The sequence below is a fragment of the Tamandua tetradactyla genome, chromosome 2, assembly GCF_023851605.1.
Source record: "Tamandua tetradactyla isolate mTamTet1 chromosome 2, mTamTet1.pri, whole genome shotgun sequence".
Classification (NCBI taxonomy): Eukaryota; Metazoa; Chordata; class Mammalia; order Pilosa; family Myrmecophagidae; genus Tamandua; species Tamandua tetradactyla.
Genome location: NC_135328.1, coordinates 51,457,397 through 51,483,999, shown reverse-complemented (window position 1 = coordinate 51,483,999; position 26,603 = coordinate 51,457,397). Strand labels below are relative to the sequence as shown.

General features: G+C 41.7%; 1 protein-coding gene across 9 annotated transcripts in view; it reads right to left on the bottom strand.

Moving 5' to 3' along the window:
- The window catches only part of SPTAN1 (spectrin alpha, non-erythrocytic 1), a 97,617-nt gene that overhangs the window by 1,339 nt on the left and 69,675 nt on the right, over positions 1 to 26,603 (bottom strand). For 5 of the 9 annotated variants that reach the window (XM_077146491.1, XM_077146507.1, XM_077146499.1 and 2 more), the window contains 14 exons: positions 16,229 to 16,349; positions 15,881 to 16,002; positions 15,463 to 15,595; positions 14,011 to 14,109; positions 7,561 to 7,720; positions 6,776 to 6,852; positions 5,180 to 5,389; positions 4,454 to 4,750; positions 4,121 to 4,233; positions 3,607 to 3,624; positions 2,279 to 2,341; positions 899 to 953; positions 248 to 444; positions 56 to 109 (listed from right to left, as the gene is read on the bottom strand). In XM_077146491.1, coding sequence (XP_077002606.1) covers positions 56 to 109; positions 248 to 444; positions 899 to 953; positions 2,279 to 2,341; positions 3,607 to 3,624; positions 4,121 to 4,233; positions 4,454 to 4,750; positions 5,180 to 5,389; positions 6,776 to 6,852; positions 7,561 to 7,720; positions 14,011 to 14,109; positions 15,463 to 15,595; positions 15,881 to 16,002; positions 16,229 to 16,349 — 1,719 coding nt within the window. The remainder of the gene's footprint in view (positions 1 to 55; positions 110 to 247; positions 445 to 898; positions 954 to 2,278; positions 2,342 to 3,606; positions 3,625 to 4,120; positions 4,234 to 4,453; positions 4,751 to 5,179; positions 5,390 to 6,775; positions 6,853 to 7,560; positions 7,721 to 14,010; positions 14,110 to 15,462; positions 15,596 to 15,880; positions 16,003 to 16,228; positions 16,350 to 26,603) is intronic. The other 4 variants (XM_077146518.1, XM_077146536.1, XM_077146546.1 and 1 more) reach the window with 1 other exon arrangement.

Below are 26,603 nucleotides of genomic sequence, written 5' to 3'. Positions count from 1 at the left end.
GGCCCTGCTTCAGAACCCATCTCCCCATACCTAGGAGGGTGAGGGATATACTCACTTAAACATCATGCTGAATTCTTTGAGGGCCTCCTCAGTCACCCCTGTTGTGTTCCTGGAAGTAAGTACAGAATTAGGGACCAGCCCCTTCACAGCAGTTGATTTTCTTTTGCTGTCTGGGGCTTTATTAACCACTGGATTCTGGGGTGACTTTTCCTACTACCAGTGCCTACCCAGCTCAAAGTGCAAGTACCTGGCTTGGATCTGCTGCTCCAGGTTGTGCTGCATGCGCATGCCCAGCTGATCCAGCTGGTCCCACTGCTGGGCCAGGCCCACAGTGCTATGCTCTGTGTACTTGTTGTCCAGGATAAGTGCTTCCTCCATGGCAGCCCCCAGGTCCTCAATTTTCTTGAGCTGACTCCTCATGGCTCTAATCTCTTGGTGCTTGCGCTGTAAAGGGTCAGGGAGCAAAGATTCTTAGGATAGGAGCTCTTGCCTCAGTCACCGGGCTGCCCCTCTTCTGCCACCCAACGTGGCCTGAGGCCTCCAGGACCCAGTGTGTTGCTGCTAACTAAAATGAAAAAGGCAGGCTAGGGTGAAATCAAGAAATCCAAAACAGCCTCAGAACAGGGAAAGACTGAATGTAATGAATTACAAACCAGTGGTAGACTTCCCAGGAAAGAGTATATATTGAGGACCAAAGCAGATTGTCCCTTTACAAGTAGGGCTCCAGGTAGCAACTGTCATCTTTAGAAGGACAGGATCCCACACTGCTTTAAGCTAAGAGACAAGGCTTAACTGGCCTATCTCATTCTTCTCACGTTAAGCCAAGGAACTAGCAGGCCTATTCAGGGGTGCTGGGATTAAGGGTCTTAAGTGGGCCAGAAGTCTTACGATCACATACCTTGGTAGCTTCAAGCTGGGATTCAAGGGTGCCCGATTCTTCCACCATGCAGGACCTAAACACAGAGACACAGTGAGGACAGCAGGCTAACCACAATAGATCAAGAGCTCAAAATTAACTCCCTTCTCAGATAAAACAATGCCTGCAGTCTCAAATCCCTTTTGTTAAGGAACATAAAACCTATCTGCTATAGGCTATCTTTTCCTAATCAGCCCTGTGAACCAGGGAGAGCCAGTAATCTTGCCCCTATGTCAGAGACAGGCACCTGCTATTTGCTGCAGTGTGTCACATGACCAAGGTCAAGTGGTGGGCAATGGCTAAGACCCACCCACGGTGCTCCCAGGCCAGGACCTTTGCTCATGGGGGTCCTCAGACTCAGCCAGACTGCAACATGGTGCCTGACCCAAGCCAAGGCAGGCCTTTAAAGGGTGACTCAGGAATCAATCTTAAGTTCCTTGATACCAACAGAGAGAGGCTGCAGGTCTGACCACAGCACAGACCCCTCTGTAGCTACATGGGAGACAGACACTCCATGTAACTCGAATACCCAACAGGGAGATGTTATGAAGGAAGGGAGGCTCAGAACCTGACAACCACCCACCAGAAAACACTGGAGTCTCCTTGCAGTTTCTGAGGAGGGGAGCCACATTCTAGGGTGAGTGACAGCAGTTGGGGGAATAGTCAGTTGACCCCTCAGAGAAAAAAACAACTGGAGTACTAAGAGATCGTGACCAGATTTGGGTTCTGACAATGGTTCTAATTAGTTTTAGCCCAAAGGAGGGAGATGTCTTTGGCTAAGCCCTGGAATTCATGTTTCATATTCTAGAGAAAACAGCCAAGACTTGAGACTCCTTTCCAGGTCAAGTTCTAAAGAACAGGTGGGCTTTGGAAAGCTTCTATATTCCTAACATAACATGGTACAAGGTCACAGAAGGCTACTAGTGAACAATGACAGCAAACAAGGGGTTATAGTGCAGGGGCAGTTCACACTGTGCTCGTGTGTCCTTTGTGTGATTTTAGCCCAGCCTCCCCTATGCCTGTTTCCGCCCCCCACAACCTACCCTTTTAAAACCCAGCGAGCCAGGGTTAGCTCTGAAACTCCCCCAAGTTCAAAGTGCTCTATGGCAAGGCAAGGCACCAAGCTTCCTCCTACCCCAGCAGATCAGACTCACAGTCACGCCATGTCCCCAAGGGAAAAAAGCACACCCCCAGAATCTGGGGGCAGGAGGCTGGGTGCCGGTGCAGTGGGAGGAGGACAGACCCCTCCTTCCCAAGCGGCCGAGGGCGGTGGGTTAGTCAGAAAGCGGAGCCGCCTGGGGAAGTCAAGAGTGCATTGGTAAAACCATGGTGAGGTAAGAAGAGAAATAAGAGGAGAAAAACCTTCCGGACAGATCATCCCCAACTTCATACTGATAGACACGAATGACCCGACGATATGCTATGCTATTCAAAGAAAAGAAACCAAATGAATATACCAGAGGGAAAGGAGGAAGAGGCAAGAACACATCAAGACACACATGGCACAAGGTCTAAGCTCGCAGTGCACAGGATATGGCAACATGGTGCCCAGGCATGTACCTGGTGGTAGACCCGATGGCTGACTTGGGAGGACAGGTGGTCTCGGGGCAGCTCACAATGGGGCTGGGCAAGACAGGACAGGGCTTGGGAGGAGCCACCAGGTAAGTGGAACATTGCATCTCAAGCAGACAAGACCAAAACCAGCAGACACAGCCATTGGGGGGCTGGGGAGAAGAGCCAAATGGCTAGGGGATCTTGGGGGCCTCAAACTAGAAACTACAAACCTTAAATCCTTAACCTGCACTGGCTTTAGCATGTGCAGTCTGATTTGGGCAGCTCTCTCCCCATTACTACCTTTAAATGCCTAATTTACCTGATAGCAAGACCTTAGAATTGCTAGTCTAAGGCACTACTAGAGTCCCACCAATACTGGCCTCTTTAAGCACATAGAGAGATTTATAGAGGGTCGGAGAGTGCAGCAGGGCCTGACCCAGGCAGAGGCTGAGCCTAGAGGAGGGGCCCCTAACCACATCTGGATGGGACAGCTCTGCTCTCTGCTGGCTCCTTCTAAGCCCTGTTAACTCCATCGCATCATAAACGTGCTTTTTGGTCTTCTATTCAGGCCAACAGCACTTTTACTTCCCTCCCTCCAGAAAAGCCAGGGGATAGCCTCAGCCTGGGGGATCATGCACAGTCCTTTCTTTGAGCTGTGGACTTACTGCACCCAGCCTGAGTCCTGAAAATACTGCCAACCAGCTTTATGCCTGATGACCACCTAGGGGCTAAATACAATCTCTTTGGACACTGGGGAAATAGAGACAAAAGAGAGGTCCAATATAATCCCAGTAGCTGAACAAGTATAAGGATTCTCAGAGGCTTCAGACTCTGGCCTTTTGCCTGGTCACAATACCTAACCAGAGAACCCTTAGAATCAGAAAAGAAAAGTAGGAGTGGCTCCTCTCCCCAGACTGCAGGCTCTGTCAAAGACAGTGGGCTGTGGGGCAAGGAACACATTCCTTGTAGGGTAAAGAGAATCACACAGGCTGAGGGAAGTGCAGCCCACTCTGGGTAGGAAGGCCCATCCTGGGATCCTCTGCAAGCCAGGCCACAGGGGGATGGAAGGGCAGAGGGGCAAGCACATGAGACACTACTACATCATGAGCCCAGAATAATAATAAGATGATATTAACCCATCGAGGAGATATGTTCTGTGGAGATGTGAGCCAAGCAGCCGCAAGATGAGGTGGTGTCCAGGACATCAGCATTGGGAGGTGGAGAACAGCGAGAAGACAAAAGAAAATAAAAAATCAACAACATGAGTACCCATACTGCATTTGATCCTGTTTTGTCTCTGGGTTGCTGTTGGGGGGCTGACCATGGTCTGACCCAATCCTAGGAAATCTAATAATATAACCTTTGGGGAAATGAATCTTGTTCAGTGCTGCTTCTAACTCTGCCCACTCCTTATGGCTCCAGAGCCAGACCAGGCTGTGTTTCTAACCCTTCCTTTAGGCTTGGCTTCTGGTTTAAAGCCCATACCCTGAAGCTAATGTGATACCTTGTCCTTCACTGTATCAGTGTGGAGCTGGAGGCCTGGGGATTCAGCCTTGGGGGCCAGAGTGCTCCCTAGAGCCCAAGCACAATGGGGACTTGCTGCAGCCCAGCCATCCCTCTGTCCCCAGGGGCTCTGCAAGGGCTGGGCACCTGGTCTCTTGGATCCATTGGTGGAATGCATTGGCATGTTGGGCAAACTCCTGGCGCAGCTTATCATTCTCCTCCTGTCGGCGCTGTTCCTTCTGCAGCTCCAGCTCCCTTTCCTAAGGACCAAAGGGAAGCAGATACTATGGACTGTTGGGGTCTTCATCCCTAGCCTCTCCTTCACAGTTGACTTTGGGATAAAGAAGGCTCTACCTTCAGCAACTCATCAGCTGGTCTTAAAATGTGAGAGAATGGGCTCCTCTGACAAGGGTTCCCAGTCTGAAAGTTCTCTGAAGGAGTAGGGTACCAAATGGGAGGGAAACAGGAGAAAAAGTATACCTTAATAATTTTCTGCAAGTTCCGCCAGGTTTCCTCCAAGGCCTCCATGGTGAACCAGGTATAAGGGTTGGAGGCCACACGGAAGCTCTTGATCTGACGGTCTAGCTCAGCCAACTGGTTGAAGTCAGCCTGGGCTGAGCTGAGGGAGGAGCGGAAGGCATCATGGGCCTCACGTAAGGCTTTGATTTCTTCCAGAGAGTTGCAGCGCACCGGGTCCGTTAAATCCTCCTCTGCATTTTCAAACCAGCTATTGAATGCAGAAGCCTTTTTGGCAAAGGTCAGGAAAAGGTCCTCTACCTGGAAAGAAAAGAGACCAATTTAGGAAAGTTGCTAGGGCTTGATGGGCCTTCCTTGGCAGGAGGGCAGGGACTGTGGGCTGTGATGACAGGAAAGGCAGAGGGTAGTTTAAAGAGAATCAGAGCTTCAGTACAGTCTGCTGGGTCTTAGCTCCATTCAACCCCTCCTTTCTCTCATTAAACCTTTCTACCCTTTGCCCTAAGTATAAATTCAAATTCAAGTTTGTCCTTTGTGCTACTGAAGGGGAGCCTTATGAAGGCAAAGGTCCCATTTGCCTCGATTTATGTCGACTCCATGACCATGTTTGGAACCTCTAGGTTGCATTGCTTCAGTTATACCTTAAAAACAGGAGCTTATGGTAAACAGAAGCTGGGTTGGCCTTTCCTGTGCTACTGGGGCCAGCTGAGCTTTGACAGGTTTCATCGTCACCTTGCGGAAATGACTCTGCGCCTCCAACAGCTTCTTTTTCCGGGTGGCTGAGTTGGCCAGAAGCTGGCTCCATCTTTTCATGAGAGAGGCATGCCGGGCCTCAATGGCCTTTGACTGAATGTGTTTGGCGGCCAGCAGCTGATCTTTGAGGGTAGTGATGTTGGCGATGCCTTCCTGCTGGAAGGCCTGCAGGCCAGCATCAAAGGTTTCCTGGAACAAGGAAACAATTTACAGCGACTGCATTAAGATTGGAACTTGCTCCTCCTGGGCATCTCAGCTCAGAATGGCACCAATATCTCTGTCTGCCAAAGACCAAGCCAGACTGTCATCCGAGGTTCCCCCCTTCTCCTGACACTTGGTTGTCCTGCCCCCTTTCCTGCATTTCTCTGAGACCATTTCTCTCATGCAAATGAATGCGCAGCATCCTCCCAGTCTCCCTTCTTCCACACTAGCACTCCTGGCTCTAGGCAGGCTGATACACCAGAGTTCCCTAAACATGCCAGGGTCTCAGCATTACCTCTGCCTGGAACACTTGCCCTGTCTCTTTACCTGACTAGTTTCAGTGTATCCTTCATGATTTAGCTTAGATGTAGTCTTCCCTGGTGTACGAGTTTGAAACTATTATATACCCCAGAAAAGCCATGTTTTCATCCTGATCCAGTCTTATGGGGCCAGACCCTTTGTTTAGAGTGGGAAACTTTGGATTGTTTCCGTGGAGATGTGACATACCTAATTGTGGGTATGGCCTTTTGATTAGATGAAGATGTGACCCCACCCATTCAAGGTAGGTCTTCATTAGTTTACCAGAGTCCTTTAAAAGGGGAAACATCTTAGAGAAACCTAAGCTGCAGATGTTTGGAGGGCAGTTGCTTCAGAGTTGACAGACACTGATGTTTGGAGATGTTTGGAGTGGTGACAGAGAGAAGGTGCCTAAATATAGGCAGAGCCTAGCAGACATTGCCATGTGTCTTCTGGATGCTAAGCAAGCCAGAACCCAGTATTGTACCCAGAGGAACAAAGTGAAGGCTCACAGATGCTTAGAGAGGAAACTGGCATCAGAAGTGGAAGCAACAAATCAGGAACATGGACCAACAGATGCCAGCCACATGCTGTTCCAGATCAGCTTTCCTTGAGCCAAGGTATCTTTCTCTGGATACCTTAGTTTACATATATTTATGGCCTCAGAATTGTAAATATGCAACTTAATAAATTCCCTTTATAAAAGCCATTTGATTTCTGTTATTATATTGCATTCTGACAGCTTTAGCAAACTAATACACCTGGGAAGACATTCCTGATCAACCTTTTCCTGCTGAAAACTGAGTCAGATGCCTCTTCCATGTAAGTTCACAGTGTTCTCCATGCTCATCCCTGTTAGCACCGACCATACCATGGCATAAGTGCCTGGTTACTTGTTTTCCAAATGAGTCTGGAAGCTCCCCAAGGACCAGGACTCTATCTTACCACCGCTGAATCTCTAGTGCCTAACATAAAACAGTCAAACATCTCAGTGAAAAAGATATTGATCATCATTCCTCTAGCAGGAAATACTATTTGAATAATTTTCAATCTATCAATAAATTGGCCACAACTGACCTGTTTGGTAAGAAGAGTTTGGACAGAAGATAGGTCTCGGCCATAATCATCTGTCTTTAAGCTGTTCTCCTTTTCACCTAGAAAATCAAGTGTGGAAAATACACCAACCCTTCTCAGTACAGTGAGGTAAATTAAAGACATCAAAAACGAAAGTAAACTATTATTTTGTTTACAATTAAGTTCCAAGAATTACTAACAGGAAACTCTGGACCCACATTAGCTGGCTCCTTCCTGCACCACAGGCTCCATTTTCCATCTATGCCATGAAGAGGCTGGCCAGGACTATCACATTGACTGGGCCCTTCAGCCTGTACTAGATGTGTTCAGTTGCTACTTAGGTAAAAGCAGCTACCAAGGACAAATAGGTCCAGATATCAGAATCCAGTTCTTTCTCATCAAGGAACTAGACCATACATGTGACCCGTGTAGCTGGCGGAGGAGGTGGGGGGACAGTTCTCATGCAGCCTAGGTTGCCTTTAGTGTTCCATTTTGTTTGTGCTATGATGTCTACAACTCACTTCAGCATTCAGCATTTATGGGTCTTTGTGTTGTTAACCCTAGTGTTAGTCCAGTGCCAGGTACTGTTGTGACCCCAACTCTCTGGTTGTCTTCTAGCTGGTGGCCAATGGTCTACCCCACTGGCAGGGTTCTTGGATACTCCTGCATTCAATTAGTTTATTCTCTGCAGAAGAAAAACAGCTGCATGGGAAATAGTTCTGGGAACAATCTTGCTGGCTTAGAAGAATAGATTAAGAAACTTCGGGCCTTACTGGTATAGTGCTTACCAATCCAGGATTCCACCACATCAGCCTTCCAATTGAACTGAAGGAAAGCAGAGTTTTCATTAAGTTTAGATTTCCTCTGAGCTGCAGCTTTCTCCAGGTCTGATACTTTTCCATTTAAGCCCTTCATCTTTGAAGAGATGTTCTCCTCATGGTGATTGTTCTAGGCCACAAAGAGAAGAACACACAGTGGTCAGCTTCCCCTCCTGCTGCTGTCACCTGATCCGTGCCCTCGTTGGGAAGGCTCTCAATTTCAATAAGAAGGACTATTTGTTCCCCTGTCCACAGCCAGGGGAAGAATAATTTGTAAGAGTAACACAGCCGGGTCAAGATGGCGGCTTAACAACATGCGCGTTTTAGTTCGTCCTCCAGAACAACTACTAAATAACCAGAAACAGTACAGAACAGCTCCTGGGGCCACGGCAGTCACCAGACACACAGCGTACTCCAGTCTGGACCAGCTGAACCAGCTGCGAGCACCCCCCAGAACCGTGAGTTCCCAAAGCTGCAGTGGCCAGCGCCCCTCCCCCACAGGCTGCTTCCCAGAGGGGAAAGGAAAGGACTTTACCAGCAGCAGGGACTGGGCACAATCAAACGTCAATTGTGGAACTAATTAACAAATTCTGACTACTAAAAATAGGCCCCCAGCTTAGGTGAACCTGATCAAAGCAGAGGTTGCTCATTTTTGCCCCAGCGCCAAGGGGGCAGGACTGACAGAAAAAGGGGGGGAAAAAAAAAAAGAAGGAAACAGAGGTTTTTGTGGCTGTGTATCTATAAAGGCTTGACTGCCTCTGGATACAGCGGCAGGACTTTTCAGGCTGTAACTGCCCCAGGCATAGGCAGAAGTGAGCTCTTTTGGGGGCTTGTCTGGAGCCTGTGCCTTCCCCAGGGGAGGGGTGAAGCCCAACTCAGGTGGAATCCCTCCATCAAGGAATTCAGACCCCAGGGCTTGGTAATTTGAAGCCATTAAAACCAGCCTACATCCTCTGCTCTGTCTCCACCACACTCCCAAAGGGAGAGTCTGCCAAAGTTAAAGGTACCGCATCATCTTATGCTGGTGGGACCTGCAGTCAGACAAGTGCCACATACTGGGCAGGATAAGAAAAACAGAGTCCAGAGACTTCACAGGAAAGTCTTTCAACCTGCTGGGTCTCACCTCAGGGAAAACCGACGCAGGTGACTCTTTCCTCCTGACAGGAGGCCAGTTTGGTCTGGGAAAATCTGGCTGGGGTATATAATATCTAAGTAGACCCTCGTAAGTGTGGGGGGAGGGGGAAGGTACCACACAAGCAGGGCAAGAAACAAGAAAACAAGAACTGGAAAATTCTCCTCTGTTAAACAAAACTTAAGCTAAAGGTCCAGATAAAGCTGAATGGAATGTCAAAGAACAGACAGACAACAAATTCATCCAGCAAGAAAACCCTAGATAAAAGAAGTGAAAGCAATCTCCAGAATAAACTAATTAAGGTAATTAAATGCCTAGACGCCAGCAAAAATAACAAATCACACTAGAAAAATTGAAGATATGGCCCAGTCAAAGGAACAAACCAACAATTCAAATGACATACAGCAGCTGAAACAATTAATTCAGAATGTATGAACAAACATGGAAAACCTCATCAAAAACCAAATCAATGAATTGAGGGAGGATATAAAGAAAGCAAGGAAAAAACAAAAAGAAGAAACTGAAAGTCTGAAAAAACAAATCACAGAACTTATGGGAATGAAAGACACAGTAGAAGAGATGAAAAAAACAATGGAAACCTACTACAATGGTAGATTTCAAGAGACAGAACGTAGGATTTCTGAACTGGAGAATGGAACATCTGAAATCCGACAAGAAACAGAAACTATAGGGAAAAAATGGAAAAATATGAGCAGGGACTCAGGGAATTGAAAGACAATATGAAGTGCACGAATATACGTGTTGTGGGTGTCCCAGAAGAAGAGAAGGGAAAAGGAGGAGAAAAACTAATGGAGGAAATTATCACTGAAAATTTCCCAACTCTTATGAAACACTTAAAATGACAGATCCAAGAAGTGCAGCATACCCCAAAGAGAATAAATCCAAATAGACATACTCCAAGACATTTACTAATCAGAATGTCAGAGGTCAAAGAGAAAGAGAGGATCTTGAAAGCAGCAAGAGAAAAGCAATCCATCACATACAAGGGAAGCCCAATAAGACTATGCGCAGATCTCTCAGCAGAAACCATGGTGAGAAGACAGTGGGATGATATATTTAAATTATTAAAAGAGAAAAACTGCCAACCAAGAATTCTATATCCAGCAAAATTGTCCTTCAAAAATGAGGGAGAAATTAAAACATTTTCAGACAAAAAAATCACTGAGAGAATTTGTGACCAAGAGACCAGCTCTGCAAGAAATACTAAAGGGAACACTAGAGACAGATACGAAGACAGAAGAGAGAGGTGTGGAGAAGAGTGTAGAAAGGAAGACTATGAGTAAAGGTAATAAGAAGGAAAATTAGATATGACATATAAAATCCAGAAGGCAAAATAATAGAAGAAAGTAATAACACTGGATGTTAATGGATTAAATTCTCCAATCAAAAGACATAGTCTGGCAGAGCTGATTAAAAAACAGGACCCATCTATATGCTATCTCTACTCAAAGGAAATGAGGCCAAGGACACAAATGGACATTTACACACCAATGTTTATAGCAGCATTATTAACCATTACCAAGAGATGGAAATAGCCAAAATGTCCATCAGCAGAGAGGTGACTAAAGAAACTGTGACATTTACATAAGATGGAATATTATGCAGCTGTGAGACAGAATAAAGTTATGAAGTATGTAACAACATGGATGGACCTTAAGGACATTATGCTGAGTGTGATTAGCCAGAAACAAAAATACTGTATGGTCTCACTGATATGAACTGACATTAGTGAATAAACTTGGAATATTTCCTTGGTAACAGAGACCATCAGGAGATAGAAATAGGGTGAGATATTGGGTAATTGGAGCTGAAGGGATACAGATTGTATAACAGGACTGAATATAAAAACTCAGAAATGGACAGCACAATACTACGTAACTACATAACTATAATGTAATTATGTTAAAACACTGAATGAAGCTGCATGTGAGAATGATCGAGGGAGGAGGGCTCGGGACATAAATGAAATCAGAAAGAAAGATAGATGGTAAAGATCGAGATGGTATAATCTAGGAATGCCTAGCATGTATAATAATAGTGAAATGTACAATGTACAAATTTTTAAAATGTTTTGGCATGAGGAAGAGCAGAGGAATGTCATTATTGCAGGGTGTTGAAATAGATGATAATTAATATTTTTAAATGTCACCTTATGTGTGAGACTAAAGCAAAAAATGTTTATTTGTTACAAAATTTAGATTTTGACTAGAGCATTTCCTAATATAACTCATGTAGATAGTTTGATTGAATGTCGTAAGTACTTGGAATCTCAGGTAGCACATGAGATTTCGTTGGTTTGTCCAGAGTGATGCCCCGAGGAATCCCAGAATGATTTGATCAGTGACTGGAAAAGTATTTGCAAGCCCCCTTCGGGGAATGGTGAGAGTGGGGAGAAATTCAACTTCCCCAAGTTGAATTCTTGATATTCTCACAAGCAGTGTGGACAACCAAAGCTATAGGCTGAGCCCCCAGTGTTGGGTTTTGTTCACATGAAACTTAACCCCACAAAGGATAGGTCAAGTCTACTTAAAATTTAGGCCTAAGAATCACCCCCAAGAGAGCCTCTTTTGTTGCTCAGATGTGGCCCCTCTCTCCAGCCAACATGACAAGCAGTCTCACCACCCTCCCCCTCTCTGCGTGGGGCATGACTCCCAGGGGTGTGGACCTTCCTGGCAATGTGAGACAGAGATCCTGGAATGAGTTGAGACTCAGCATCAAGGGACTGAGAAAAGCCCTAGAATGAGCTGAGAATTAACATCAAGGGATTGAGAGAACCTTCTCGACCAAAAGGAGGAAGAGTAAAATGAGACAAAGTGTCAATGGCTGAGAGATTCCAAACAGAGTCAAGAGGTTATCCTGGAGGTTATTCTTACGCATTAAGTAGATATCACCTTGTTGTTCAAGATGTAGTGGAGAGGCTGGAGGGAACTGCCTGAAAATGTAGTGCTGTGTTCCAGTAGCCATGTTTCTTGATGATGATCAAACAATGATATAGCTTTCACAATGAGACTCTGTGAATGTGAAAACCTTATGTCTGATGCCCCTTTTACTACTATATCAACAGAAGAACAGAGCATATGGAATAAAAATAAATAATAGGGGGAACAAATGTTAAAATAAATTCAGTTTGAAATAGTGGTAAATGAAAGTGGGGGGTAAGGAGTATGGTATGCATAGTCTTTTTTTCCTCTATTATCATTTTATTTCTTTTTCTGTTGTCTTTATTTCTTTTTCTAAATCGATGCAAATGTACTAAGAAATGATGAATATGCAACTATGTGATGATATTAGGAATTACTGATTATATATGTAGAATGGAATGATATCTAAATGTTTTGTTAATTTTTTTAATTAATAAAAAAAATATATATATAATAAATAAATAATAGGGGGAACAAATGTCAAAATAAATTTAGTTTGAAATGCTGGTGGTAAATGAAAGCGAGGGGTGAGGGGTATGGTATGTATAATCTTTTTTTTTCTCTGTTATCGTTTTATTTCTTTTTCTGTTGTCCTTTTATTTCATTTCTAAATCGATGCAAATGTTCTAAGAAATGATGAATATGCAATTATGTGATGATATTAAGAATTACTGAATTACTGATTGTATATGTAGAATGGAATGATATCTTAATGTTTTGTTAATTTTTTTAATTAATAAAGTTAAAAAAAGAGTAACACTGTAAAAGCCTTTTAAAAAGAAAAATGCTCTTTATATTGGTAATTCTACTTTGAGAAATTTCTTCTAAAGACATAATAAGGAAAATGCTTAAATGTTAACTCATAATGATGTATCTACAAGTATTATTTTTGACAGGAAAAATATGGATTAAAATACTATCACCCAAGAATGGCTACTATATATATGCAATGAAATCAATGGTTAAAAAAAAATTTGACACTGCCGAGACAGAAAATTGTTAAGCAGCAAACACTTTGATTCAGCCTGGGTTAAAACCATATTTGAAAATGGAGATGACAAGTCTCCATAGAATATAAAGAGGAAACAAAGTTGTTGACCCAAGTGCTGCTGGGAATAAAGTACTGAACTTTTTGCCAGAAGGCTGAAGAATATTCACAAACCTGTTATCTCACAGGTTTAAAGAACAGAGAACATTATCCAGGTTTATATGTGTGTGTGTGAGAGAGAGAGAGAGATGGGAGGGGTGGTGGAGAGAGAACAAGAACAGTGTAAGGGAGTGAGGGATTCCTTACCTAAGGCTACATCTACATCTCTATCAGCACCTACATCAGTATCAGAAATAAGTTTCATGTTAGTTTATTTGCTGTACGGGCAAGGCAAAATAAACTATCCATTGAAAAGTTTTAAACTACATTTTTACCTCCTATAGAACAAAATCCTAATCTCAAGTCCATATTTTCTTTTTTATTTTCCCTAAGGCCATATTTTCTGATAAGAAATTTTATTTACTCATAATTGTTTTCTACAGGAAATTATGCTTGTTAAAATGTTTATTCTGTGGCATTGAGTTTATTTACCTAAGTGATCAGTGGTGATTAATTCATGACCGACAACTACACTGCCTTTAGTCTAGAATTTCCACTTCAGTAAGTGACTTGACTTGCTAGTGAAAAAGTATCAAGGCGATTTATTTTTTCCTTTATCCCTAAAGAGATAAAGGGAAAAATTTCATTTGAACAAAATAAACCTTGTGATTCTAACAGATTCATTTCTATATTTCCTTTATAGCAGCCAGGTCTCTGATAATGTTATAAAGCAGGATAACCCTATTTAACAGGTATCCATCTATTTTATACAGTGGGAACTCCATATATGTGAAAAGAAAGTTTGGAAGTTTAGACACCAAAATCTTAGTAATATTGGGTGGTGGGTTGATGGCTGATTTTAAAAAATGTTTTGCTTATTTGTATTTTCTACTATTGCTATAATGAACTTATATCACTTGAGAAATAATAAACTAAGAGAGCAGCCATTTGGGAGTGCCAATGTCTTAGAAAGAGTAGCAGATAAGACAACAAAGATGCTTCTCTGTTTGCTTAATTAAGGCAGAAAAAATAAGAGTTGTAGACTAACTTTACTAACTGGATAGGAAAAGGAAGAAAATATCCAATTCAGGATTTAATCTGTCTTATTTTGGAAATTCTGTAATGGAATTGTTATTATTCTTCATGCAAACCTTTGTTTCATGACTATCCCAGGAGATGAGCTTTGTACGGCAACTGTTATATCAGCATCTACTGTCCTGAAATGGGAAATGAGGGTTTTGCCATTGGGCCAGGCTCACCTTCTTAATGAGGTCTTGTCCATTAGTGCAGACATCATTCACACGATCCTTATGGACAGTGAAGTCTGTCTCAAAAGCTTCATGTTTCTTCAGTAAGCCCTAGAGTGGAAGCAACAAGGCCAGCTATTAAAAGCCTATTTTATGCCAGTGTATAGGGGATAGATGGCAAGGAAACTGTTATGGCCCCTACCCCGACACACATGACAATCTAGTTGGGGACTACAACAAACACAGGAAATAACCTGTGGTGGGATGTGGGCTGAGAACCTACAGTTAAAGAAGGCTTTTCTGAAGGGGTTTACATTTGAGCTCTTCCTATCAATCTGTATAATGTCCCTCTTTCCCTCTAGGAGACTACAAGAATGAACAAAAAGGAGCTTATGATAAACATCCAAAAAAATAATGCCACTTATTTTTAAGACTTAACTTGAGCAAAATTCATAAAGGACCTATCAAGTCCTTTCTTTTCTTTAGTACAATTTGAACATTGAAGACAATGTCCTTTTTTGTTTGCTTCTAAGGTATGTAAAGATAGGATATCATTTACTTCACCTGAATTCTACCCAAATCATCCTAAACTTAGCTCGAAATGATTCCAATTGAGAGAAATGTGGCTCAGGGAATATCTTGATTTTGGGGAATGCAGACTCTGCTTTCACATCTGGTGGCAGGAACTTAGAAACATTTGGTTTGGTAGACTGAAAAGCATGGCTATGGTATTTTATAACTCCTTCCCATCAAGAAGTGAGCCTGTGTTTCCACCACATGATTCTGGACAGCCTTGTGACTTGCTTTGATCAGTAGAACGCACTGAGTATGATGATGGATGATGTCTGGGACTAGGCCTTAAGAGAATTTGCGGCATTTACTTTTGCCTCTTTAAATGCTGCCTTGAAAGCACCACAGCCGAAGCTGGTCTGACCTACAGAGGATGAGAGGCTATCCTCATCCCAGCCAACAGACAGGGTCAGATGTCAGATGTGTGGGTGAGGCCATAGTGGATCTTTCAGTCTAGCCCACTCTTCATTTGAATGCAGCTGCATGAGTGATCCCAATCCAAAGTGAAAGCAGTACAGGAAATGCCTGCCAATTTACACTTAATCCTGGGAAATCATCAATTGTTGTTTTCAATTGGTTAAGTATTAGGTGTGCTGTTACACAGCAACAGTTAACCGATATATTTAGGGGTTACAACTAACCTATGGTAACTGCTTGACTGACAATAGGGCTCTAGGAACTGGGCTTGACAAGTCAGGCCAATTTTACCTACAAAGGGGCAACATCCCTAGCGTGGGATCTTGAGGGCTAAAATCAACCAGTGAGGCCATGGCTGCTCGCTCTGTGAATACTCTATTGGTAAGAATAAGGTTATTTAGCAAACCAGCAGGAAAATGATGAACCACAGGCACTTTTAACAGGGAAAGCCGGTGGCATCTTTAGTTTCTCTCTGACCTGTATAGCAGCAAGAGTGTCTCCATAATCTTCACTGGCTACAAGAGTCATTTTCTCATTGATCCAGGCCTCTTCTTCTTCCACATTTGCTACAAACTGCTGATATTCCAAGGACTCTTCTAGCCGCTGACCCCTAATACAGGAGACAAGGAAAAAAATAGCAAAAAAACAGGGACAAAAAAATCAGCCATAATCTTTTAGGAAGAGGGTGGCATGTAAACGTTTCAGTCCAGCCTTCACATACTACAAATAAGAGATTCACGTAATGAGACAGCTCAGTATTGGCCTGTTCAAGGTGGTTTTCGCACAAGCTGACTGTGGTGCTAGCCAACTGGGCCAGCCTGACCTCAGGATGCTGGCCTTCCTTCTACACTCTACCCAAGAGCAGGAGAACATGCCCCTCCCTCTAACCACTCACCGGGCTGTTGCCAGCTGCTTCAGCTCTTTCCAGTGCTCCACAAATTGTGCCAGACGCTGCTGAATCTCCTCTTTCCCAATAGTGTTATCATCAGACAGCTTCTTTCCAGTGTCCAGGACACCCTGACAGGCAAGAAATGATTAGATTAATAGTGGGAGGTCCTCTGTCGCCTGTTCTTGGTTACTCCCCCTCTAGGATTCAAGGGAAAGGGCTCAACATCAAATTCAAAAATGCCCCTACCTGGTTTGGGCTAGTACATCATGAATACTAATAATGATCTCAAAGAAATAAACAAAAGCAAAGAATTTCTGGGCCCATTCAAGCTCCCCTGGTCTCTTAGGGCCTCACCTGAATTGCTGGTTCATGAGCAGCCAGTTCTGCCTCCAGCCGTTTGTGCTTCTTCCTCAGGTTCTGAACACCTGTTAAGTCTCGGCCATAGTCCTCAGAACTCACCAGCAATTTTTTCTCTCTGGATAACACAGGCAGGTAGAGGGTCAGTCTGCTCCTCCTTGTTTTCACTATGAGATGTGTAGTCAAAAGAGTTTTGAAATTTATAGACCCCATGATGCTCTGATCTACACCTACCAAATTCTGGGAAAACCCTTACCAGTCTTCTGGTAAACAAACACTGCATTTCTCAAATGAACAATATCTAAGAATCTCCTCTACTGATATATGTATCTATGAGCACCTACTGGGTCTAGACTCTGTGCAGAGGGCTGGGAATGCATTAGAGAACACGGGAGACCCTATTTATCTTAAATACATATTCCTTTAAGGAAGAAAGAAAGAGGGGATTTTATCTTTAAAAATGGTCTAAGTGAATAAAAAAGAATTTGCAAATTCCCCTTGGGGGACAGGCAAGAAAGGTGGAAAATTCAATTTCCCCATGTAGAGATTCCCTGATATTCTCATAAGCAGTGGGGACAACAAAAGCAACAGACTGAGCCCTCAATCTTGGGGTTTTATTCATATAAAAGTTATCTTTGGCAAAGGAGAGACTAAGACTACTTAAAATGAAGCCTAAGAGTCACCCCCAAGAGAACCTCTTTTGTTCCTCAGATGTGGCCTCTCTCAGCCAACACAACAATCAAACTCACCACCCTCCCCCTCTCTACATGGGACATGACTCCCAGGGGTGTGGATCTTCCTGGCAACATGGGACCGAAATCCTAGAATGAGCTGAGACTCAGCATCAAGGGATTGAGAAAATCTTCTTGACCAAAAAGGGGGAAGAGCAAAATGAGACAAAATAAAGTGTCAATGGCTGAGAGATTTCAAACAGAGTCAAGAGGTTATCCTGGATGTTATTCTTACGCATTAAATAGGTATCACCTTTTTAGTTAAGGTGTAACAGAGAGGCTAGAGGAACTGCCTGAAAATGTAGATCTGTGTTCCACTAGGCATGTTTCTCGAAGACGATTGTATAATGATATAGCTTCCGCAAAGTGAACTGTGTGATTGTGAAAACCTTGTGTCTGATGCTTATTTTATCTACGGTATGGACAGATGAGTAAAACATATGGATTAAAATAAACAAATAATAGGGGGAACAAATGTTAGAATAAATTTAGTAGATTGAAATGCTAGTGATCAATGAAAGGGAGTGCTAAGGGATATAGAAAAAAATAGGGGAAACAAAGGCTAAAATGTATTGGGTAGATGGAAATACTAGCAAACAATGAGTTTTTTTTCTTTTATTTCTTTTTCTGAATTGATGCAAATGTTCTAAGAAATAATCTTTGGTGATGAATACCCAATCATGTGATGATGAGTTATTGATTATATACCATATATATATCATATATATATATATATCATATATATCATATGGTTAAGAATGTTTGTACGCTGTTATGTTTAAAAAACATTAAAAAAATTTGTATGCTACATCAGAAAGGTAGATTGAAATTCTGAGGGAGAAGATTAAACAAAATTCAATTTCCTTTCAAGGAGCTCAGCTCTTCACCAGGAGATCAGAATGCCTGTTCCAAATACAAAGTTCATTAATTCTTCCAGTGAATAAAAGGTAGGGTTTAGATAGGGTCTAGTGTGTTCATCATGAATCACTACCATTTTAGAGTTTATTACTGATAATTATTACTTTACACCTGGACATTAGATGAAGAAACTGAAAGTGCCCTACATGAGTGTGTGGAAGAGCAGAGATCCCAACCCAGGATGGCCTCTGAGCCTGCCTCCTTCCTGCCATACTTCCCTTTATTCCCAATACAGTCCAGGAAAGACCGAAACCTTACGGCAACGCAGACCAAGTCTTGACTCACAAAAGCAGACCTATGGCTCCTACCACCTGCTATTAAAAGCTCAAGGGAGTCAAGATGGTGGCTTAGCAATGTGCGCGTTTTAGTTCGTCCTCCAGAACAACTACTAAATAACCAGAAACAGTACAGAACAGCACCTGGAGCCACGTCAGTGACTGGACACACAGTGTACCCCAGTGTGGACCAGATGGACCAGCTGCAAGCCTCCCCAAAACCGAGTTCCCCAAGCCGTGGCGGCTGGTGCCGCTCCCACACAGGCAGCTTCCCAGAGGGAAAGGAAAGAGACTCTAAACCTGGTCAAGGCAGAGGTCACTCATTGGGCTCATGAAAAAAGAGGAAAGGGGAGGAAACGGAGGCTTTAGTGGTTGTGTCTCTACGGAGACTTGGCAGCCTCTGGATTCAGCGGCAGGACTTCTCGGGCTGCAACTGCCCCAGGCATAGGCAGAAATGGGCTGCTTTCAGGACTGTCTCCCACCTGCCCCTTCCCCAGGGGAGGGGTGAAGCCCAACTCAGGTGGAATCCCTCCCTCAAGGAATTCAGACCCCAGGGCATGGCAATTTGAAGCCATTAAAACCAGCCTACAACCTCTCCTCGGTCTCCACCATGCCCCCAGCAGGGAGAGTCGTCCAAAGTTATAAGTGCCGCAACATCTTTTGCTGGTGCGACCTGCAGGCAAACACCCCACATACTGGACAGGATAAGAAAAACAGAGCCCAATGACTTCACAGGAAAGTCTTTTAACCTGCTGGGTCTCACCCTCAGGGAAAACTGATGCAGGTCACTCCTTGCCCCTGATAGGAGGCCAGTTTAGTCTATAATACCCATGTAGACCCTCCTAAGGGTGGGGAGGGAAAAGGCACCATACAAGCAGGGCAAGAAACAAGAAAACAAGAACTGAAAAATTATCCTCTGTTAAACAAAACCTAAGCTAGAGGTCCAGAAAAAGCTGAACTGAAGGTCAAAGAACAGATAGAAAACAAATTCATCTAGTAAGAAAACCCTAGGTAAGAGAAGTGAAAGCAATCTCCAGAATAAACTAATTAAGGTAATTAAATGTCTAGATGCCAGCAAAAAATAACAAATCATGCCAGGAAAATTGAAGATATGGCCCAGTTAAAGGAACAAACCAATAGCTCAAATGAGATAGAAGAGCTGAAACAACTAATTCAGAATATACGAACAGACATGGAAAACCTCATGAAAAACCAAATCAATGAATTGACGGAGGATATGAAGAAGGCAAGGAACGAACAAAAAGAAGAAATGGAAAGTCTGAAAAACAAATCACGGAACTTATGGGGATGAAAGATACAGTAAAAGAGATGAAAAAACAATGGAAACCTACAGTGGTAGATTTCAAGAGACAGAGGTTAGGATCAGTGAACTGGAGGATGGACCATCTGAAATCCAACAAGATACAGAAACTATAGGGGAAAAAATGGAAAAATATGAGCAGGGACTCAGGGAACTGAAAGACAATATGAAGCGCACGAATATATGTGCTGTGGGTGTCCCAGAAGAAGAGAAGGGAAAAGGAGGAGAAAAACTAATGGAGGAAATTATCACTGAAAATTTCCCAACTCTTATGAAACACCTAAAATTACAGATCCAAGAAGTGCAGCATACCCGAAAGAGAACAGATCCAAATAGACGTTCTCCAAGACACTTACTAGTCAGAATGTCAGAGGTCAAAGAAAAAGAGAGGCTCTTGAAAGCAGCAATGGAAAGGAAATCCATCACATACAAAGGAAACCCAAAAAGAGTATGTGTAGATTTCTCAGCAGAAACCATGGAGGCGAGACAGTGGGATGATATATTTAAATTACTAAAAGAGAAAAACTGCCAAACAAGAATTCTATACCCAGCAAAATTGTCCTTCAAAAATGAGGGAGAAATTAAAACATTTTCAGACAAAAAGTCACTGAGAGAATTTGCGACCAAGAGACCAGCTCTGCAAGAAATACTAAAGGGAGCACTAGAGACAGATACGAAAAGACAGAAGAGAGAGGTGTGGAGAAGAGTGTAGAGAGAAGGAAAATTAGATATGACATACAAAATACAAAAGGCAAAATGATAGAGGAAAGTACTACCCAAACAGTAATAACACTAAATGTTAATGGATTGAACTCCCCAATCAAAAGACATAGGCTGGCAGAATGGATTAAAAAACAGGATCGTTCTATATGCTGTCTACAGGAAACACATCTTAGACCCAAAGATAAACATAGGTTGAAAGTGAAAGGTTGGGAAAAGATATTTCATGCAAATAACAACCAGAAAAGAGCAGGAGTAGCTATACTAATATCCAACAAATTAGATTTCAAATGTAAAACAGTTAAAAGAGACAAAGAAGGATACTATATACTGATAAAAGGAACAATTCAACAAGAAGACATAACAAACATAAATATTTATGCACCGAACCAGAAAGCCCCAAAATACGTGAGGCAAACACTGCAAACACTGAAAAGGGAAATAGACACATCTACCATAATGGCTGGAGACTTCAATTCCCCACTCTCATCAATGGACAGAACATCTAGACAGAGGATCAAGAAAGAAACAGAGAATTTGAATATTACAATAAATGAGCTAGACTTAACAGACATTTATAGGACATTACACCCCACAACAGCAGTATACACATTCTTCTCAAGTGCTCATGGATCATTCTCAAAGATAGACCATATGCTGGGTCACAAAGCAAGTCTCAACAAATTTAAAAAGACTGAAATCATACAAAACACTTTCTCAGATCATAAGGGAATGAAGTTGGAAATCAATAATAGGCAAAGCACCAGAAAATTCAAAAATATGTGGAGGCTCAACAACACACTCTTAAACAACCAGTGGGTCAAGGAAGAAATTACACGAGAAATCAGTAAATATCGCGAGGCAAATGAAAATGAAAACACAACATATCAAAACCTAAGGGGTGCAGCAAAGGCAGTGCTAAGAGGGAAATTTATTGCCCTAAGTGCCTATAGCAAAAAAGAAGAAAGGGCAAAAATACAGGAATTAACTGTCCACTTGGAAGAACTGGAGAAAGAACAGCAAACTAACCCCAAAGCAAGCAAAAGGAAAGAAATAACAAAGATTAGAGCAGAAATAAATGAAATTGAGAACATGAAAACAATTGAGAAAATCAATAAAACCAGAAGTTGGTTCTATGAGAAAATCAATAAGATTTCTCTCTTATTGATCTTGCCCTTAGCAAGACTGACAAAAAGAAGAAGAGAGAGTATGCAAATAAATAAGATCAGAAATGGAAGAGGAGACGTAACCACTGATCCCACAGAAATAAAGGAGGTAATAACAGGATACTATGAACAACTTTATGCAAATAAATACAACAATGTAGATGAAATGGACAACTTCCTAGAAAGGCATGAACAACCAACTTTGACTCAAGAAGAAATAGATGACCTCAACAAACCAATCACAAGTAAAGAAACTGAATCAGTCATTCAAAAGCTTCCCAAAAAGAAAAGTCCAGGACCAGACGGCTTCACATGTGAATTCTACCAAACATTCCAGAAAGAATTAGTACCAACCCTGCTCAAACTCTTCAAAAAAACTGAAGCGGAGGGAAAGCTACCTAATTCATTCTATGAAGCCAACATCACCCTCATACCAAAGCCAGGCAAAGATATTACAAGAAAAGAAAACTACAGGCCAATCTCTCTAACGAATATAGATGCAAAAACCCTCAACAAAATTCTAGCAAATCGAATCCAGCAACACATTAAAAGAATCATATATCATGACCAAGTAGGATTCATCCCAGGTATGCAAGGATGGTTCAACATAAGAAAATCAATTAATGTAATACACCACATCAACAAATCAAAGCAGAAAAATCACATGATCATCTCAATTGATGCAGAGAAGGCATTTGACAAAATTCAACATCCTTTCCTATTGAAAACACTTCAAAGGATAGGAATACAAGGAAATTTCTTAAAATGATAAAGGGAATATATAAAAAACCCACAGCTAATATTGTCCTCAATGGGGAAAAACTGAAAGCTTTCCCCCTAAGATCAGGAACAAACAATGATGTCCACTATCACCACTGTCATTTAACATTGTGTTGGAAGTTCTAGCCAGAGCAATTAGACAAGAAAAAGAAATACAAGGTATCAAAATTGGAAAGGAAGAAGGAAAACTATCACTGTTTGCAGATGATATGATACTATACATCGAAAACCCTGAAAAATCCACAGCAAATCTACTAGAGCTAATAAACGAGTACAGCAAAGTGGCAGGTTACAAGATCAACCCTCAAAAATTTATAGTGTTTCTATACACTAGTAATGAACAATCTGAGGGGGAAATCAAGAAACAAATTCCATTTATAATTGCAACTAAAAGAATAAAATACTTAGGAATAAATTTACCTAAAGAGACAAAAGGCTTGTACAAAGAAAACTACAAGAAACTGTTTAAAGAAATCACAGAAGACCTAAATAGATGGAAGGGCATACCATGTTCATGGATTGGAGACTAAATATAGTTAAGATGTCAGTTCTACCTAAATTGATTCACAGATTCAACGCAATACCAATCAAAATCCCAACAACTTACTTTTCAGAAATAGAAAAACCAATAAGCAAATTTATCTGGAAGGGCAGGGTGCCCCGAATTGCTAAAAGTATCTTGAGGTAAAAAAACAAAGCTGGAGGTCTCACACTGCCGGACTTGATGGCATGTTATGAAGCCACAGTGGTCAAAACAGCATGGTACTGGCATAAAGATAGATATATTGACCAATGGAATCGAATAGAGTGTTCAGATATAGACCCTCTCATCTATGGACAACTGATCTTTGATAAGGCAGTCAAGCCAACTCACCTGGGACAGAACAGTCTCTTCAATAAATGGTGCCTGGAGAACGGGATATCCATATGCAAAAGAATGAAAGAGGACCCGTATCTCACACCCTATACAAAAGTTAACTCAAAATGGATCAAAGATCTAAACATTAGGTCTAAGACCATAAAACAGTTAGAGGAAAATGTAGGGAAATATCTTATAAATCCTATAATTGGAAGCGGTTTTATAGACCTTACACCTAAAGCAAGAGCACTGAAGAAAGAAAGTAAGAAATGGGAACTCCTCAAAATTAAACACTTTTGTGCATCGAAGAACTTCCTCAAGAAAGTAAAAAGACAGCCTACACAATAGGAGACAATATTTGGAAATGACATATCAGATAAAGGTCTAGTATCCAGAATTTATAAAGAGACTGTTCAACTCAACAACAAAAAGACAGCCAATCCAATCACAAAATGGGAAAAAGACTTGAACAGACACTTCTCAGAAGAGGAAATACAAATGGCCAAAAGGCACATGAAGAGATGCTCAACGTCCCTGGCCATTAGAGAAATGCAAATCAAAACTACAATGAGATATCATCTCACACCCACCAGAATGGCCATTATCAACAAAACAGAAAATGACAAGTGCTGGAGACGATGTGGAGAAAGAGGCACACTTATCCACTGTTGGTGGGAATGTCAAATGGTGCAACCACTGTGGAAGGCAGTTTGGCGGTTCCTCAAAAAGCTGAATATAGAATTGCCATATGACCCAGCAATACCACTGCTAGGTATCTACTCAGAGGACTTAAGGGCAAAGACACAAACGGACATTTGCACACCAATGTTTTTAGCCACATTGTTTACAATTGCAAGGAGATGGAAACAGCCAATATGTCCATCTACAGATGAGTGGCTAAACAAACTGTGGTATATACATACGATGGAATATTATGCAGCTTTAAGACAGAATAAACTTATGAAGTACGTAACAACATGGATGGTCCTTGAGAACATTATGCTGAGTGAGACTAGCCAAAAACTAAAGAACAAATACTGTATGGTCTCATTGATATGAACTGACATTAGTGAATAAACTTGGAATATTTTCTTTGTAACAGAGACCATCAGGAGACAGAAATAGGGTAAGATATTGGGTAATTGGAGCTGAAGGGATACAGACTGTGCAACAGGACTGGATACAAAAACTCAGAAATGGACAGCACAATACCACCTAACTGTAATATAATTATGTTAAAACACTGAATGAAGCTGCATGTGAGAATGTTAGAGGGAGGAGGACTGGGGACATAAATGAAATCAGAAAGAAAGATAGATGTTAAAGATTGAGATGGTATAATCTAGGAATGCCTAGAGTGTATAATAATAGTAAAATGTACAAGGTAGAATTTTAAAAATGTTTTTGCATGAGGAAGAACAAAGGAATGTCATTATTGCAGGGTACTGAAAATAGATGGTAATTAATATTTTATTAATTTATTTTTTTAATCAATCTTTTTTTTTTTTTTTTTTTTTTTTGCATGGGTAGGCACCGGGACTCGAGCCCCAGTCTCCAGTATGGGAGGCGAGTACTCTGCCTGCTGAGCCACCACGGTCTGCTCCGGTAATTAATATTTTAAAATGTCACCTTCTGTGTGAGACTAAAGCAAAAAATATTTGTTACAAAATTAATATTTTGACTAGTGCATTTCCTAATATAACTTATGTAGGTAGTTTGATTGAACGCCGTAAGTACTTGGAATCTCAGGTAGGACACGAGATTTTGCTAGTTTGTCCAGAATAATGCCCCGATGAATCCCAGAGTGATTCCATTAGTGAGTGGAAAAGTATCTGCAAATCTCCCTTTGGGGAGTGGTGAGAATGGGGAGAAATTCAACTTTCCCAAGTTGAATTCTTGATATTCTCACAAGCAGTGTGGACAACCAAAACTATAGGCAGAGCCCCCAGTCTTGGGGTTTGTTCATATGAAACTTAACCCCACAAAGGATAGGTCAAGTCTACTTAAAATTTAGGCCTAAGAGTCACCCCCAAGAGAGCCTCTTTTGTTGCTCAGATGTGGCCTCTCTCCCCAGCCAACACAACGAGCAGTCTCACCACCCTAACCCTCTCTACGTGGGACATGATTCCCAGGGGTGTGGACCTTCCTGGCAACGTGGGACAGAGATCTTGGAATGAACGGAGACTCAGCATCAAGGGATTGAGAAAAACCCTAGAATGAGCTGAGATTTAGCATGAAGGGATTGAGAAAACCTTCTCGACCAAAAGGAGGAAGAGGGAAATGAGACAAAGTGTCAATGGCTGAGAGATTCCAAACAGAGTCGAGAGGTTATCCTGGAGGTTACTCTTATGCATCAAGTAGATATCATCTTGTTATTCAAGATGTAATGGAGAGGCTGGAGGGAACTGCCTGAAAATGTAGAGCTGTGTTCCAGTAGCCATGTTTCTTGAGGATGATTGAATTATGATACAGCTGTCACAATGTGATTGTGTTTGTGAAAACCTTGTGTCTGATGCTCCCTTTATCTACCTTGTCAACAAAGGAGTAGAACATATAGAATAAAAATAAATAATAGGGGGAACAAATGCTAAAATAAATTTAGTTTAAATGCTAGTGATCAATGATAGCACGGGGTAAGGGGTATGGTATGTATAACTTTTTTTTTCTCTGTTATCGTTTTATTTCTTTTTCTAAAATCGATGCAAATGTTCTAAGAAATGATGAATATGCAACTAAGTGATGATATTGTGAATTTCTGATTATGTATGTTGTTTTATTTTGTTTCTTTATTTTTTAATTAATAAATAAATTTTAAAAAAAAAGAACCAAAGAAAAAAAAAGCTCAAGGGCCAAAATAATTTAGAGGAGAGGTTGCCAGGGTTGGTGGGGCACAGGGAATGAGAAGTTAATGTATAATGGGAGTTTCAATTTAGGGAGATGGTTTTTGTATTTAATTATTTCAACTTTTTATTTTGAAATGATTTCAAACTTACCGTAAAAATAGTACAAACCCCACTGGAGTACTCTGACATCCCCCTTCCACGCCCCCAAGAAAGTTTTAGTAATGGAAGGTGATGAGGGTATCACAACATTGACAATGTGATCAATCCCACCTGAATGGTTTGCTTCAGAACGGTTGAGATTGGAAAGTTTATGTTTATATGTTCCCACAATTAAACAGAAAAAAAAGACAGTATCGAGACAATGACAACTAAATGCAATATGTGATCCCACACAGAATCTAACAAGGGAAGAGAAAAGGCTCAAATGGCCATTACTGGGACATGAATAAATTGGAATGCAGACTGTAGGGTTTATGTCAATGTTAAATTTCTTGAGCTTGATAACTGTACTTACAGTGGTTGCATAAATGAATGTCCTTGTTCTGAGGAAATGTACATGACAATATTAAGTGTCCAAGGAGCATGGGCTATACAACCTACGCTCAAGTGTTCAGAAAATGGACTGACAGATAGATTCAACAAATGCTGGATAGACAGAATGATACAACAAATGTTTCAAAATGTTAAAACTGATAGATCTGGGTATCTGGGGTATGGCTTTGTTGGAGTTCGTATTTATTAGTATTTTCTTTTAATCCT